At 36.0% G+C, this 17,407-nt stretch overlaps 1 protein-coding gene across 1 annotated transcript in view; it reads left to right on the top strand.

Moving 5' to 3' along the window:
* LOC109080109 (vacuolar protein sorting-associated protein 37D-like) overlaps positions 1 to 17,407 on the top strand; it is a 29,994-nt gene that overhangs the window by 8,194 nt on the left and 4,393 nt on the right. Inside the window, exons 2-3 of the mRNA XM_042756951.1 lie at positions 3,151 to 3,322; positions 16,137 to 16,219. Coding sequence (XP_042612885.1) covers positions 3,151 to 3,322; positions 16,137 to 16,219 — 255 coding nt within the window. The remainder of the gene's footprint in view (positions 1 to 3,150; positions 3,323 to 16,136; positions 16,220 to 17,407) is intronic.

Below are 17,407 nucleotides of genomic sequence, written 5' to 3'. Positions count from 1 at the left end.
GTGTAATTTGCAATCATTTAACATTATGTGATTAAAAACCTGCTAGATGTTTTCCATCTGCGTTTGATGAGGGATTAGTTCTGAATATTTACATTGCTTAGACTGTCTATAATAATCCTTTAATTAGAAAATGATTATCTGCTCGTTCTGTGCTCCGCCATTCTAGAGATGTCGTCTCTAAGGAGAAGCATTCAGTCGTCACCCACTCTCTTGAGGAACTGATGGAACATCCCCATATAAACAGCAATTATGTCGCGAGTTGAATCAAGCAATTGACCTTAAAAATGAGAGGTTTGAAGTTGTTTCCCATCAAAAAGAACCTCACATAACCTTGAGTACATTTTGATCACGTATGCTGTTTTGAGTTATTCTAAGCAGCTCTGGTATTCCAGTTTCGCCGTCTTCAGAAGATGGGGGCTTGATCAAAGGGGACTGCCGTTCTCACATTCCCCCTTAGCTACATAGATTCTGTAATAGATGTGCCACCAGTGGGAATAACACCACCGTGTTTAGGGGTCTTGCACAGCACTAAGAAGGATGGCAAAATTCTCATATTCGTTGAGCGAATGAATCATTAATCCTCTTATATGCTTGACTAAGCACGCTCAGTCTTCATAATGTTCCTCAAGTTTTGAAATGCAGAAAACTGGCAGTTAATATTCATAGCAGTAACAGAGGAAGAAAAATAAAGTTCTGTTATGACCCAAACCTTCACTTACAGTAAAAGTAGGGGTCTGTGGTTTCCACTGATGTCTAGGCCTTTGCGAATGCTTTCCATGAGGACATTGGTTTGGACGTGGCTCTGCTTTTCCCTCCATGGTTAGAGAGTGGTCTTGGGACATGTCATGCAGGACCGCCAGAGCGGGTAATGGCCCTTTTTTAAGGGACATGTGGACAGATTTGTCCAGCAGCCATTCTAGCAGGATTATTTAGTCTTGGGGTTTTATTGTAATTAAGCAACACATGGTAAACTGAGGCGGCTGGTTAATCGAGCATTGTCTTCATTGCCGCTCCAGGCTGTGTCCTCTTTTCAACGGCAAATCACTGAAAGAATGCTCATTCGCTTTCATCTAGAAATCATCAACTTGCTTTTATAGAAATCTAGTTGAATGTCAATATTTAGTGTCATTCAGACAGTGGTGGTGAGTGAGGTCTTTACCTTTGAGATACTCTATTCCTGTTTCTGATTATGTTATGCACTTATTATTATTTTTTTCTCTCCTATTACTTGCGGTTGGACCTCGAGCCATAAGCCTTCCTGTCATAGTCATGAATTAGGCCTCGAGATAAAATCACTACTATAATATGAACTAAGCAGAATCTTAGAAGGACTGGTTATTGATATTCATTTCCCAATTCACAAGCCCTCGATAAATTATAAAAATACCCCTATATAAAATTTAACTTGAACAAAAAAAATCCCCCCCAACCTCCCCCAAAAAATAAAAAAAGAACCCTCCAACCCAAAATTCCTGTATAACCTTTTGAATCAACTACTCTAACACCTGCAAAAGACTCCCAGCCTGGTTCATCAACTCAAAAAACCGCAAAGTCTCTCTCAGCTGTCCAGCCGCTACTGCCGCTATAAATTATACAAGGATCCTTCTAGTTTATTAGCTAGTAAGGATTAGTTTACTTCCAAAATAAAAATTTCCTGATAATTTACTCATCCTCATGTCTACTTCCAAAATAAAAATTTCCTGATAATTTACTCATCCTCATGTCATCCAAGGAGTTAATGTCTGTCTTTCTTCGGTCGCAAAGAAATTAAGGTTTTTGAAGAAAACATTCCAGGATGTTTCTCCATATAATGGACCTCAATGGGGATCAAGGGGTTGAAGGTCCAAATTGTAGTTTCAATGCAGCTTCAAAGGGCTCTACACAATTCCAGTCAGCGAATAGGGGTCTTATCTAGCGAAACGATTGTTTCAAAACACTACAAAAATCAATACAAAAAAAAATTAAACATAAAACAAATTTATCATCAATTGAATAATCTACTGATCACTACTGGTTTTTCTTCACACACAGATGTAGGCCTTTGCCCAAGCCATACCCAGTTCTCCCTGTTCTCATGAAACACAAAGATCTTTCTCTACAAATCATTGTACACATTAACTAAAATCCACAGTCAATTAAGTATAAAACTGAAGGCTATTATTTTCTCTTTTTTTTTGAATTTCCTACAATCTCTCTTGGACACATTCATGGTTTCTGTGCCTGGCATAATAACCTAACTTCATATGACCCCTGAGAAATTTGATGCATTGAGTTGCATTATTCACACACACTCTGTACGCCTCATAAGTCCTGAATACATTTCAAGTTCTCTGTGTTCTTGCATTCCTGACTTCTGTGGTTTGACCTTGATTCTTGATTCTTAACAGCATCTACACAGGATTGCATTGAAACAAAAGTTGACCTGATCCAAATGAGTAAAAAAATCCTTAAGTTGTGGAATGTGCTCTTTCAATATGCAAAAAGAAAAGGCTTTAGACTCTGTTTATGCACTATGTGATAAAACCTCAAGCAATGCAAGCTTTGCTTCCAGCTATCTTGTAAATCTGATGCAGCCGTGATAAGTAACATGACATCCTGTCATTCTAAAACATGCTAGCAAGATGTTAAAACTTGTTAGAAACATGCTAGCAACATGCTAAATTATTTTAGGAGAATGACAGTAACATGCCAAACTTAAAACATGCTAGCAAACTTAAAACATGCTAATAGATTAATATTCTAACAGAGTAAATCACGCTAGTAAAAGGTTTATTGGAAACTGAACTGGTTTGATATGGTTTCTTTGGTGGTCTGAAGTGGTCTAGTGTACTCATCTACTCATTTCATGTTATATTGTATAATAATTTTTTGTGACAATATTTACAGCTATTTAATAGAAGAAACAGAATGTTGACTTTATAATACTGCATTTGCTATTTTTCACACAGAGTATAAATGTACACAGTACGTAAGTAATGAACTTAAATGTCGCTGTGATACTCATCACTGATTAACACATCTTGGACTTTCTTTAGGTTGTAGGATCAGCTGATTGGTGTTAGATTGTATTAAAGATGATCAGCCTTTGTGTTCTGCTTTGTTGTCCTAGTTTTGTTTCTTGAGCGAAGAATAACTGAAATTTGTGTTCAGTTCCAGGAGCTCCAGCTGGACAGGGAATCCATGTTAGTAACCAACTGGAGTCTTGCAGAAGAGAGCCTTTCACGACGCCCTCATCTTCAAAACGGCAAGCTGCAGTTGGCTGCAAAGTACAAGGAACTGGCAAAACTGACCACTGCCTGTAGGGAAAAGCAAAGCCGACTTGGTGAGTAGAGGTTTAGGGTCTTGTGCGAGTGATGTTGTGAATGCTAAGTACACCAATGTTTCTCATTTTCTTCATGGTTCAACACATATTGTGTTGTTTGCTTTTTATATTAGCTATATCTAGGGCTAGGAGATAAATCCATATCAGTATTTACCAGAAAAAATAAGTCCATGATATTGATTGTCTCGCCTCGCTGTATGAGGAGACTCCACATGAAATTCATCTCCAAAGCTGATTTTTCACTTCATGGTTTCATTTGATAAAAGGTACTGTTAAATACAGACTGAAACTCAAAAATCTTCACGACAAACCACCAAAATAGATATTTGGTTTACCTTGTAGAATAATGCATTACTATTCTATACAATTTTCAATGTAGTAATAACAACAATAATAATATCAACAACAATGCAGTCTATTAAAACTTTACATTGAGTTACTTCTTAAAATATATACAACCAAGATGTTTTTTTTTTTTATCAATGTTTTAATGTATGCAGTATGCAAATTATGTGTGCTGTTGTGCAGCACCTTATTTGACAAACGTAAAAATGCAATGTTTTGTTGTAAATGAATTGTTGTGGTTTTTTAATTCGAGAATATATTTTAATTTCAGTCTTGATTTAATTGTTAAAGTTGAATTCCTAAAGTATGAATTCCTTACATTACACACCATTTCAAATGGTTCATTTATATTAAATCATAAAACACAGTATTCAGAGAGGAGGGAAAAAAAATTAATGTGGGGGGAAAAAATTAAATGAATTTTATGGGGTCCTAAATTAAAAGATTACTCAGTGGAATTTACTTTTAAACAGACAAGTTCTTTTTACATCAATTCTCAACAAACATTCTGAATGCATTTATTTCAACAATAATGGAATGAAATGAATATTGATATTGAATGATATGAAAATAATTGTAATTGCTGTAATATTTTTGGCTATATCCCCCAGCCCTAGCTATACCATATACCAGTATATAACCATTAGTTCCGATCTAATCTAATGAGTGTGCAGCAAGGAAAATACAGGAAGTGGGGAAAACCAAGTAGAGTGATTACAGAACTGCTTTAACCACATACTCTGGCCCACCCTGCTTTTTTTCTCTCTCTCTTTTTTTTTTTTTTTTTACTTCACCTGCTTTTTGTGTTAGACTAAGTTTAAAATGTGAGCCCAACACAAATGTGTCAGGATAGAACATCTTTCATGGAAAAATAATTCTGTGCTCCTCTCCAGATTAAAGCATTGTTAGACATAGAGTTCATTTAAGCATGTTGCTAATCTGATGACCGATATCTGATAATACGCCGGCTGTTAACTGAGCAGTTTAAGAATAGCATTGGGACACTGCTGTCATGTGCTTCTGCTGGTAATATTTCAATATCTCCAGGCAACATTGTTCCATAATAACACACCCTGACGTCCGGAGCTCCTCATTTATTCAGTGCAAGAACGGCTGACATGCTGACCTATGCCTGGATTGTTGATCCGTCCAGCTGCGATATCTCCAGCGCTGGCGCAGCGTTACCTTCAATCCCCCCCTCCTCACCAGGGTGGAGTGTAGCGGTCAGGTCCCAAAGGGCTAGTCTGGGGCCACAAGGTCCCCACCTGGCTTCCCCACCTCTTTTCAACACCAGTCTGGGAACAACTGCCCTCATCCGGATCAGATGTACTTAAGGTGCTGAGGTTTCACTTCCCAAACTGTTCTTCATGGGTTCACAAGGACTTTGTGAAAGTCTTGTGGTTTTCCTTTTTCTCTCAGCGTGGCCAGAATAAGAGAAATATTATTGTGTTCTTCTACGGTTTTCCTCTTTTGGCTGAACCCTCAGCATGAATTTCTCATCTTTTTTATTGGTCCGCTGACATGGCATGACGATTATTAGCTTGTACAACAGAGAGCTTGTGAGTTAGAAATGAGTCCAATTGTTATTGTTTTCTTTATTACTTTCGGCATCAAAGTTCATATTGGTACATTGTCAGGATTTGAGCATTGACTCTTTTCAATGGTTAAATAGTCACGGGATTCTGAATGTTTATTAAACTAAGGAAAACAAATGGGAAGAGAATAATTTTGACTTGAGTTTTCCTTCAGTTTGTAAAAACAAATAAAAACATGTTTATAGTAAGTCTTACAATGGATGACTGTTGGGCAATGGTACTGGAGGTTTTACAAGCGGAAATGTAAATGAGGTATTTTTCGGTAAAACTTATTCAGTAAAAATGTGTGAACTTGGCCGTGAGTACTTTTCTAGGTTGATGAACTTCTGGTTAAGGTGTTATCCTTTTTTCAGGTAAAACAGTCCTTTATAGATATAGATAGACAAATTCCTTTCTGTTATGCTTTTACAGATGTTATGCAAATGTGAACATGTATACTAGGTTTACAGGGACATGACATGAATTGAAAGATCAATGGAATTGAGCTGTGTTTTGCGCTAAAAACAATGACAGTAACTGTAGTGCATTAAACCATATGAGTTTAAGTACTCGTTGATGCTCAGTTTAAGCATATTAAGTGTCTTGTAATGTGGGTGGACAGTGAAATGCCACATTCAAAAGTGGTGCAATTGTTTAGTTTGCTTCTCTGTGTGTTTAGGCCAAGTCAAACAACAAGTATCTTTTGTGTACACTGTTTTTTTTTTGTTTGCAAAGGAAACTGCTCAAATGAAGTGGCTCAGATGGGATCTCAGGGGAAAACGTTGGAATTCTGGAAATCTTTCTCTGGAATTCTTGCTCTGTCATTGGTCTTGGCATGTTCGCTGAACAGCTTCCTGTGTGAATAAATGATTTAGCCATGCATGGCTATACAGACTACAAGATTAGCCAGTTGCATTGATTCATGTACGGTCAGGCCGTATATATTTCCGCTGTAGCCCACAACATTGACCCACCTTTTGTACTTTTGGGCCTGCCTTTCAGCCCTTAAACCAAAGAGGCAGATATGAATTATTTGTTGAGTTTTTTGGCCCCTCCTCACCATTGTGCTGCCCAACTAGTGATGCCGATCCATTTGAAAGGGCTTTTGTTCGAGACCCCACCTCCAGTGCTGTTCGAAGAAAAGGCAGAGATTCATATGATAGTCAGAAAGTCTCAACCAGCCCAGCAGCGTCTGGGAACCAAAGTCTTAAGGAGATAGCTGGAAAAAGTTGCCGGAGTGAAATGCCAGCAGGAAATTGAACTGTAGTGAGCGGGCAGAAAGGAGGAGGAGACGGTGGGGTTGCTTTGGTGTCCAACTGAGCAACAAAAGATCAGCGGAGATATCTGCTAGTCTGCTTACACGCTTTGACAGAGCTTGTACAGGAAGTTCCCATCTCCATGGCCACACGGGCCCTTGCAGCTGCCGGCTAGTGACGGAAGAAGGGTGGAATGTTCACTTTCCTGTCTCCATGTAGTGCACATGTACCAGTGCCTCCAGCTGCAGGCTACAGCCGAATGGGTGGAAGATCGTTCCCCCAACACCAAACATCTGATTCTCATTCCTTTAGAGCCGAAAGAAAGAAAAACCATTGGATTGCTCCATCAGCTGAGACCGGAGTTCTGGCTCAGAGGCTTGCGAGTTATTACGTAATACGCCGTGGCTGCGACAGACGTTAGGAGAAGAATTTGGCTCTGGAAGGTGCACTACTTGTTTCTTCATGGGAATTCAATCTTGCTTGATGATGCCACCATTCCGGGCGGTTTTGTTCTCTCTCAGACTTTCCCATTTGCTTTTAATGCTTTTGCCAAATGTGTATGAGCATGACTCAAGATTGTTTAAGTCTCCCGTTCCTACTGTTCCCCCTCACATGTGGCCCATGGCACATTCTTGACCTGTGCTGGTATGTGATAGACTATCCATCCTGCTTCAAAAGCAAAGAGCACCATGAGTGCCCTTTTATTGTTAACTTAGCGTAACGACACCGTTTGCCAGAGGCCCGACCTGCTGACCTTACACACACAATGCAACCTATCATTGACATCTCAACACATACCCGCAGAACTTTCACCAAACTGGTTGTCAAATGCTCAACCCTTTACCACAAAAACCCTCAACTCCTCCAGAGGGGGGTCAGCCGTCATTGCGAGCATGAAAAGGCATCTATGTCTCAAAGTGCCTGTGAATCACATGGAGAAGAGGCATGCTGGGGCAGCCAAAAAGGCTGGGGAACTCTGTGAGAGAGCATAGTTCTTACTGATGGAGGAGTTTGTAATTAACAGGATGTGAAGTCACTCTGGCCCTCTCTCAGTGTTTGAATGCAGGGCGCAGTTATCAAAGCTGGGTTGGGGCCATTGAGCTACTACACTCATGAGGCCTTAATCACTTAGTAGGAGAAAGGGGCCTCTCACAAGCTTTTGAAATCAATATCCTGAGAATCCAACCCAAACTGGGTACTCCATGCCAAAAGCCCTTAGAAAAAATAAACTTGATACATTATGTTGACATTTCTGCATTGACTCTTTCACATTGGCTTAAGCTCAGTGACACTGAAATGCTCTAAATGCTCTGCTGAATATTAGGAAAATACCTCAAACATTTTCATTTAAAAAATCCCACTAATAAGCATAAATTGTCTGAAGTGTGGTAGATTGTGCACAGTTTGCACAATTTTTTTTGCCATACCATATAAGTAATAAGATATATAAGATATAAGTATTAGTACAGTATTATAACATACTAAATCTAATACCTAAAAAACTTGAAAGTTGAAAATAAATTTTCTATTTTCATGTTTTTGTATTTATTCCTTTGATGGCAAAGATGTGCTGCTAAGTATTTTATGGAAAACATGAAACAGCATTTATTCAAAATAGAAATTGTTTGTAATAATATACAATATACAGTAGCCTTCACCATTTTATCAATTTAACATATCCTTGCTGAATAAAAACCTGACCCCAAACTTTTGAATGGTAGTGTATATTGTTTCAAAAGATTTCTATTTTGTATAAATGCTGTTCTTTTTAACTTTTTATTCATCAAAGAATCCTGAAAAAAAAAAAAAAAAAAAACCTTGGTAATAAACCAGCATTTTAGAATGATATCTGAAGAATTTAGTAATGGCTGATGAAAAGCTTTTGCCACCAAAGGAATAAATTACATTTTACATAGAAATCTGTTATTTTAAATTGTAATAATATTTCACAATATTACTGTTTTTTTTCTGTATTTTTGATCAAATAAATGCAGTCTTGATGCACATAAGACACTTCTTTAAAACATAACAAATCTCACCGATCCCAAACTTTTGAATGGCAGTGTATATAAACTTTAAAATAAAATAAAAAAAAGGATAATGCAAAGGATCTTTTTTATTACCGTCGATTTTATTATACACCATTGTTAAAAGATATGTTGTCATACTGAGTCTGGTTTGAGCATGTTGCTGTTTATTAGAAGAAAACACATGCTGACCTAGCTGTCAAGCCTTTTAATTAAACACCTGCATCCCTGTGTTTGGGCTTGTGTGTGGTGTCCTCACATTGTCTGCTTTGACCTGAGGAAAACCTGGACAAAAGCCCTCAATGAGTGCATTCTTCAGAAGGGCGCTGGTGTACTTTCCCCCCTAACTTTACGTCAGAAGTGACACTTTCACAGAATGTTGCAGTGCAGAAGCAGTTCAGTGCTTTAATCAAGAAGAAGTGTGAAAATTGACATCATTTACTCCCAATCATATTGTATGACTTTCTTCTAGGAAAAGATCATCACTGCCGTTTGAACTGCTTTTATGGTTCTTTTTTGCATCTTCACTGTGAAATCTCATGCATGATGATATTTTTATGTAATTATCCTTTTGTGTTCCATGGAAAGAAATGACAGCATACCTTTTTAGAATGTTCATGTTGATTTTTAGAACTAAAGAACTAATCTTTTACATGTGAGTACGAGAGGATGTGATGTGTGGGTTTTCGCGTGCAAACCCACTGGGGAGCATTAGTCGTCTGAAGTTATTCCTTTCATTCTGATGACAGGAAAGCAGCCGGTGGTATTTATCTGTAAAGACCACAAAAGAACACCCACCGTTCTGTTATTTTGACAGGAAGTGAGGGAGTCTGTGCATACACGCTTGCAAAGAAGAGAACTTTGCAGTTTTTCCTGTGTGTATGTTCAAACATTAATCAAGTCCTCTAAAGCTAGTTTGCCAAATTCCATTAAATGAGAGCAATGTGAACTAAACCACTTGGAATAGATGCCAGATAATCAATTATTCCTTATAGTCTGGATACCATCCATCATTGTGGCAGTACACACCTTCTTTATAGAAAGAGAAGGGGAGTTATAGAAAGTGAAAATACTCTTGAATGAATGATGGGAGGCCAATAATAGCAATGTGATGACACTGCAGCATTAGCTTGCAACTCAAACAAAACGTTTGCTAAAGTGTTGTGACAGAAGTCCTTGTGTAAATAGCACTTTCCTTCCATACATATTAATAAGTCCAAATCCATTGACATATGACTTGGGTTGACAGGGTGCATTGTGTTGAAAAATTGACTAGTCCACTCCACCGCGTCTTGCATGCTAAGTTCGTTTCGCTGCTCAAGACTTGGAGAATGTGTTTTCTCATGTGTTTACAATGAACAATTAATCTTTAATTAATCATTCACCAGTGTCAGCTAATATCTCATGCTTCAAGGCATGCTCATGCATATTTTACTGACATAATAATTAGGGTTGTCACCTAGCTGGAAAGATAAAAAATAATTAGATTTCAGTTCAAAATGCATTATTGGCAAGACAAAAAATAGATTTATTGATTATGCACTAACACATAATAATAGCAGATTTTAAGTCAGGAGCAGAGTTGTTATTTTTAACTACAACTGAAACTGTTAAAAATAGTTTTCATTAATTGTAATAAAGCTGAGATAGAATATAAATATTAGATAAAAAGCTTTAAAACAGCTTGTTACCTTGGCGCAAATAACTGAAAATAAGTTGAACTACTAAGCTAAAACAAATCAAAAAAAGTTCATAGAAATATGAAATGAGCACAAAATAAAATTACTAAAACCTAAACTAAAATCAACTGAAAATGTCATAATAAAAACTACTTCAAAATATTAATAAGTACTATAATAGTATAAAAATAATATTAAAGTAAAACATGAATCTTAATCTCATGTGAGTGGATATCATGTGAAATATACATGATTGCTTTACGTGTAAAACTAAAAAGATGCAGACTGTTTTCTGGAATCCCGTGGAGTAATTTTGTTGCGTTGTTACCTTTTATTTTCATCAGTAATAGCATAGCGTTGTGTATTATGTAATGCATAGCAGTTAGTCATATCCATTGACATATGACTCAGTTTGACATTGCATTGCATTGAAAAAAAAAAAGCCTGTTCCGCTGGGATGCATGCTAACTTTGATTTGCTCCTTAAGGCTTGGAGTATCAAATGATCATCTATAATTTATCCAGCATTCTCCAGCTTCAGCTAATATGTCTTATACTCAGAGACTCATGCATATCTTTGTACGAATCTTTTGTAGGATATTTTCCAAGGCAGCAAGATACATAATCGAGATTTAATTCAACTGAAAATGCTTTATTGCAGACAATCAGTAGTCTTCACTCCTTGATCTTTGGATCATCTCATATCCTGCTGGAGAACATGATCATGAACAGGTTTTTGTTCATGCAGTTCGACTGCTGCTGTCATTAAAGCAAAAGAAGAGCAAACCAAATACTAATGCACAATAGACATTCCGAAATTCAGGTCGAGTTTTCTATTCATTTTGTTACACTAAGTATTATAAGCATTGAGTTTTTGCTGTTGCTGAGAGTTGATTTAACAGGATCCCTCATCAAAAAGAAGTGCGCTTAATTATATTGAATTTGCACTTGTAGTGTTCTTTAAATTTTAAAAGTATATTTAAAAACTGAACTTGTAGGTAATATAATATTAATGAAATACATAAAAAAAATATATATTTAATGAAAAGCCACTGAAGTGTACTTGAAGGGAGCACACATTTATAAATGCTACTTAACACAGTTAAGTACACTTGAGCGCAAACTACTTTGTGATAATAATAATGTCAAATGTCAAGTTAAAAGTTTTACTCTAAAGTACAATTTTAATCATTAAAGTAAATAGTTTTTTGATGTGTTAACATTCTAAAGAATATTACAAGTAACTGAAAAGTACTTGATTGTCACTGTAATGTGTTGATGTTACAACACATTTAAAGTTAATACACTGATATTAAATTTAAAGTTAATATAGTTTGAGTGTGCAAAATTACAACTTCATCATTACAAATGTGTAATTATATATATATTTAAATGCATGATATAAAAGTTTCAATAGAAATGACATTAAAGTGTATCTGTACCTTCGGCAGTGCACTACTTCAAAGACGTCATTATGAAATTACATATAAAGTGGGCACTCTAAAGCTATTTTTATTCCATATTAAGGTAAACTATAATACATTGCTGTTGAATTGTGATTAACATGCAATTAAGTGACCTAAAACATTCAGTTCACACTTAAGTATATTATTTTAAATACATAATTTTTATAATCAGTACTCTTTTTTAAAGGTAAGCTAAATTATACTTTTTTCACAATGATTCTGATCCTGTGAGAAGAAAGGATTTTGCCTTTCGGGGAATAAGAACGATGAATGTTTTTCTTTTGCAGACGCTTACAGGATACTAAAGTCAGACCTCAAAAGACCTTTTATTTGGAAATTGGAACAAAACGATTGTGTTCAGTCAATGAAATCAATTAGCATTATTTATTCTTGGAGCGAGGACGGCACATTGCTCTGGTTATTGATCTCTGAAGTTCAGTCCAGGTGAATGATGAATTTCTTTCTCTGGTTGGCCATTTCATTCAATTCTCACTTCTTTTTTGCTATTGTATTTTGGTTTCACGTGACCGTGGACTGTGATCTGTCATGTCACTATAAAAGCTTTGGGTCCTTAGCTTCGTATCCATCAAGAGTCATCGTAACTGTGAGATCCCATAAGCCCCAGGTCATATGGCTCCATAGGTTCCCCGCCTTGAAGTGGGTACCCTGCGGCTCATCCGCATGGTTTCTCCCCAGTATGTAGGTCATCCACAGCTGCTCCCCAAGTGTTTGTTTGGCTGTCTGTCACCTTCCATTACTGTTTCATGTCGTGGGTCTCCGGGGTCATGCACGTGGTGTGCCACTCCCCCCTCGCTCACGCCGTCATGCCTCAGCAGGCACACAGCCAGAACATACAGATACACACTAATGCATGTGGGCCTTTGATTATTCATGTTCTGAGAGCGGGGCATGTAGCAGCGGTATTAAAGGTTGTGAGTTATTGGCAAGGCGTGTGCCTGAATGTTGGCATCAATCCATAGTAGTGACAAGATGTATTAAGGATGAGGCTCATCATATACGAGTCCTGCTTCCATGAGAGGATCTAGGATAGATTATCTTGAACTAAGGAGCTGTAAAAGCTTGAAAAAGCAAGTCTGGAGATGCAGTAACTCACTTGAATAGAAGCATGATATTACCATGACTATTTGGATGTGGTATAATGGTAATGACATGCTTTTGGTCACTACCATGATTATTACGGTGTAACGCAGGTGAATTGACAAAAAAATTTACCATCCAGAAATATTGCTTACCAGCCATGAAACTGCTTTTTGTATAATTTTACCGAAGGGAGAAAAAAAAAGATAAATAAAAACAGATATTATCTCTTGACAATCAAATTAGTCTAATGTTTTTATTTCCATACAATATATTGTTTTATTTTAGTTTCTTATGCTTACTAGGTCTGCATTTATTTGATAAAAAAGAAAGAAATACAATAAAAACAGTAATATTGTGGAACATTATTACAATTTAAATTAACGGTTTTCTTTTTCATTTTACAATTTAGTATTTTTAAATGTAATTTATGTAATTTACGATTGGGAAATCTAAATTTTATCAGCTATTTTCAGGAATCTTTGATGAATAGAAAGTTCAAAAGCAATATTTATTTCAAATCGATTTTTTTTTTTTTTTTTGTAAAAATGTAAAAGTCTTATTTGATCACTTTAACACAACCTTTCTCAATATTTTTTTTTTTACATTTCTTATAAACCTTCTTAAAAATCTTACTGTCCCCAACCTTTTGAGTGGTAGTGTATATTATAAATGTTTTTAATCATTTGACGACTTTTTTGTAAAAAGCACTGAAACATTAAATGAAATGATAAATATACATTTTTGTGATGCATTTAAAATACTTTGCTAATGAATCTATTTTTTTGTGGTGAGGGCAGTGAAAATGTTGGCAGGAAGTTCCAATAACCACCCTGTTTTGTTGTTTTCAGTGTAAAACATAATTTGTAACAAATATTTACTTTTACTTTAAGAGTACATGTAGCATTTTGTTAAATATAATACTAATTTCATCCTACATTTTAAACTGATTAATACTTTATAATGCTGAAAAATCATAAAAGAGCATATATTATCTGCTTGAATATTCTTGAATATTTTCACACATTTTAAAATTAAATGACATGAATATACTGTATTAAATTTATAATAAATTCACTGTATAAATAGTAGGTTTTTTTTTCTTTTCTTTTTTTCACAGTGTTGGATTACCATTTAACCGGTGAATAATCATACAGTACCATTATAATTACCAGTTAATACCTTTATTTTACCATGGCACCTCCCCAGTAATTTTCTCAGGAGCATTTTCATCCTATAACAGAGGTTTGTTTGGGGAGCGGCTCTGCTCATTCGAGCGCAAATGGTGTCATTGCCGTGACCTTTGTATGCCCTCCATGGCCACTAGCTCAGCTTTCATATCCCCTGTGGACTCAACACACTACATCTGCACATTAGCATAATTGTCGGTTGCCATAGCAACCCCAGCACAACACTTAGAGGGTCTGAGCCCCTCACTCTCATCAGTGGACAAGAGCTAACAGAAAGTGATTGCATCCACCCTCAGCCTCAGGGCCCTGCAATAACACTGTAAAGAGACCTGAGAGCAGCTTCAGTCCAACACTTTACACAAGACTCACACAGCGGAGATTCTTCACAGCTGAACACACTCTAGATGTGTTTTCACACACTGTTGTGATGTTCCTTTGTCCTACTGGCACACAGTTACCAGCCCCCGAGAGACTGCATTTCTGTTTGTGCAGTGGGATGCTATAAGCTAGTGGTTTCTTTGATTTATATATATATATATATATATATATATATATATATATATATAATATAATATATATATATATATGTGCCATTTGTTGCATCATGCACCAAAAGGACCACAAATCTTCTGAAGTCATGCGATAGCTTTATGTGAAGAACAGACAGAAATGGAAAATCATCCTCTCGTGCATAGCTCTCAAATCTAATGCACGCTTGCACGTTCAAACGTGTAACAGTTTCTGATAGACTTAGTGAGCGAGTTTTTAACCCACCGCACACATGATTCAGTCAGGAAGTCTTTAACTTGGTTACTGCGGGTGGTAATCAGCTTATTCACATTAAGAACAAGCCAAGGTATGAAAACATTTCTTATAAGCACTCTGCGGTTGTTTATTCTAATGCTTTAAATTCTCAAGTTCTTTAAAGTCTAGATTCTGATTGGCTGTCAATGTTTTTATCAAAAATCAAACTAAAAAAAATTCAAACAATAAAGTTACTACAACAATATCGTTCCTGTGTCGTTACTAATTTGCTATTCTCGTGTAATTAGAATGATTATTTAGAGTTAATATTTATAGTTATTGTCCTTATTGTGAATGAGCCTTCAGAGAGGACATTATATTGATTTCTGAAATGCAATATGGTAATATTGCAGTTATTTATGTTTTGTGTATAATTATTCAAATCTATAGTATTTTGCTATCTTTTTCTGTTCATTTGCATTGGACTTTCATTTGAATTGCTTTACACAGTTAGGTTCTTAACTCCTTTTGAGTCTGAACTTTCCAACCCAGGCCTATTGGAAATATGTGCTTGTGGCTACATTTCTGAAACCGTACCTTACTTCACGTTTCGCAGCAGTTTCAAAGTGAAATGTCCAGTTAGTGGCACTAAAACGCGCCTAACCGTGACCATTTTTTTTATATTGGTACAGGCACGTATTGTTTTGTTCTTTATTATATTTTACATTCAAAATTATCAATTTATTCTATTTACAATGCGTACAGTATATTGAATATGCCATTTTATCTATTTCTTTGACAGTAGAATTATTCTTATTTCCATATGCATTGCTGTTCAAAACTTTGGGGTCAGTACGTTTTTTATGTTTTTAAGAACGTTTTGTTCAAATGGTTCAAATATTTTGTCATGTAATTTTTATTTTAAAAAATTAGTCAATTTGTGACCCTGGAGCACAAAACCAGTTTTAAATGGCACGGGTAAATTTGTGCCAATAGCCAAAAATACATAGAATGGGTCAAAATTATAGATTTTTCTTTTATGCCAAAAAAAAAAAAAAATAGGATATTAAGTAGAGATCATGTTCCATGAAGATATTTTGTAAATTTCCTACCGTAAATATATAAAAACTTAATTTTTGATAAGTAATATGCTTTGCTAAGAACTTCATTTGGACAACTTTAAAGGCGATTTTCTCCCGATTTTTGCACCCTCAGATTCCAGATTTTCAAATAGTTGTATCTCAGCCAAATAATGCCCTATCCTAACAAAACATACATCAATGACCTTTAGTCCAATGATAACTGTAAGATAAAATGTACAGTACAAAACATTTTCCCTACACATATCAGTAACGCCTCATTTCGATGAGTGAGTTATTAACAGTGTCATGTTGAGAATTGAAACTGACTGAGATTAAATGTTTGCGGTTTTCCAGAGACCTTCACGGAGAAGCACAGCCCTCAGACTGCCCACAGTCTGCTCCAGGAGGAGGTTGTACGTGCCGAGGAACGGTCTGAGGTGATTTCAAAATCCTTTGCTTCCTTTATATATCCAGAAACTCTTTGTGTGTCTTTTCTTCTCAGTCCCTACACACCCTGTATCAAAAGACAACAAAAATGTGGGTAAAATTTTGACGTTGTTTATTCAGATATTCTGTTGAATGAACATGCCCTGCCAACAGAACCAGAACAAAGCAGAATGAAAGCCTAACAAAAGTGCAGAAGCTCTTTACTCAACATGACACAATCCTTATTTACATTGAACTGGTTGATCCAGTTCTGAACTTGAGGGTGAAAATCCACCCTAAAATCCACTAACCTCTTCAGTACTTACAAAGATGGATTTGTGATCTAATCAATGATTTAAAGCATTGACAGCCCGTGTGTCATAAATAAGAGAGGAGGCAAACACATCCCAGCTGAAGTCATGTCTCCAGCATTGTGGTTTGTTCCAGAAGTGGAAAACCAGCACTCCCAATATTTCATTCAGAACATTTCAACGCACATGGTGTTCAGGTGTCTCTCCAGTTACTGTAGATATAGGTGTATAACCCAACCTAACTTTTAATTAAACAGTTTGTTGAACCTTTAGACAAATTTTTTTTTTTTTAGTTTTTACATATTTTGTGATACATCAGGCTTTTATAGCTCAGATAGTATGATATAAAAGTATGATATTCATTGTTCATCTTGAAATGTTTACTTTATAAAAATCAGTAAAGATTTCACAGCATAAATCTGTGAGATTTTTTTGCCCACCAGGCAAAAATGGTATGTCTGATTGCTTAAAATAATGGGATCCAAAAAGCTGCATGAAATGAGGTGTCATTTGCATCTGTAGCACAGGTGCAGGACAAGTTATGAAGTAATAGACTATACAGATTCTTTCAAATGAATACAATGGTTGTTATATCAGCCCTCATTGTCTCAGAAATGGTTCCATCTGTTTATATGGATATAATTAAATGTTAGCATGGCCATCCCTGTTTTTCAGCCATGTGATCATTTTCCTTGTTAACATTCACTGTACTACTGATGGGAACTCTACAAATCTTTTCTAATAAAAAAGTGTGTTTCAATGAACTGTTTTTAAAAAATGATATAGCAATTCATTGCATATTACACTACATTTCATGTTTGGGATTGATGTGATTTTACATGTTTTTGAAAGAGGTCTTTTATGTTCACCAAGGCTGCATTCAACTGA

The sequence above is a fragment of the Cyprinus carpio genome, chromosome A5 (assembly GCF_018340385.1).
Source record: "Cyprinus carpio isolate SPL01 chromosome A5, ASM1834038v1, whole genome shotgun sequence".
Lineage (NCBI taxonomy): Eukaryota > Metazoa > Chordata > Actinopteri > Cypriniformes > Cyprinidae > Cyprinus > Cyprinus carpio.
Note: the sequence above shows the minus strand (reverse complement) of the source record. Positions and strands in the feature narration are given on the sequence as shown.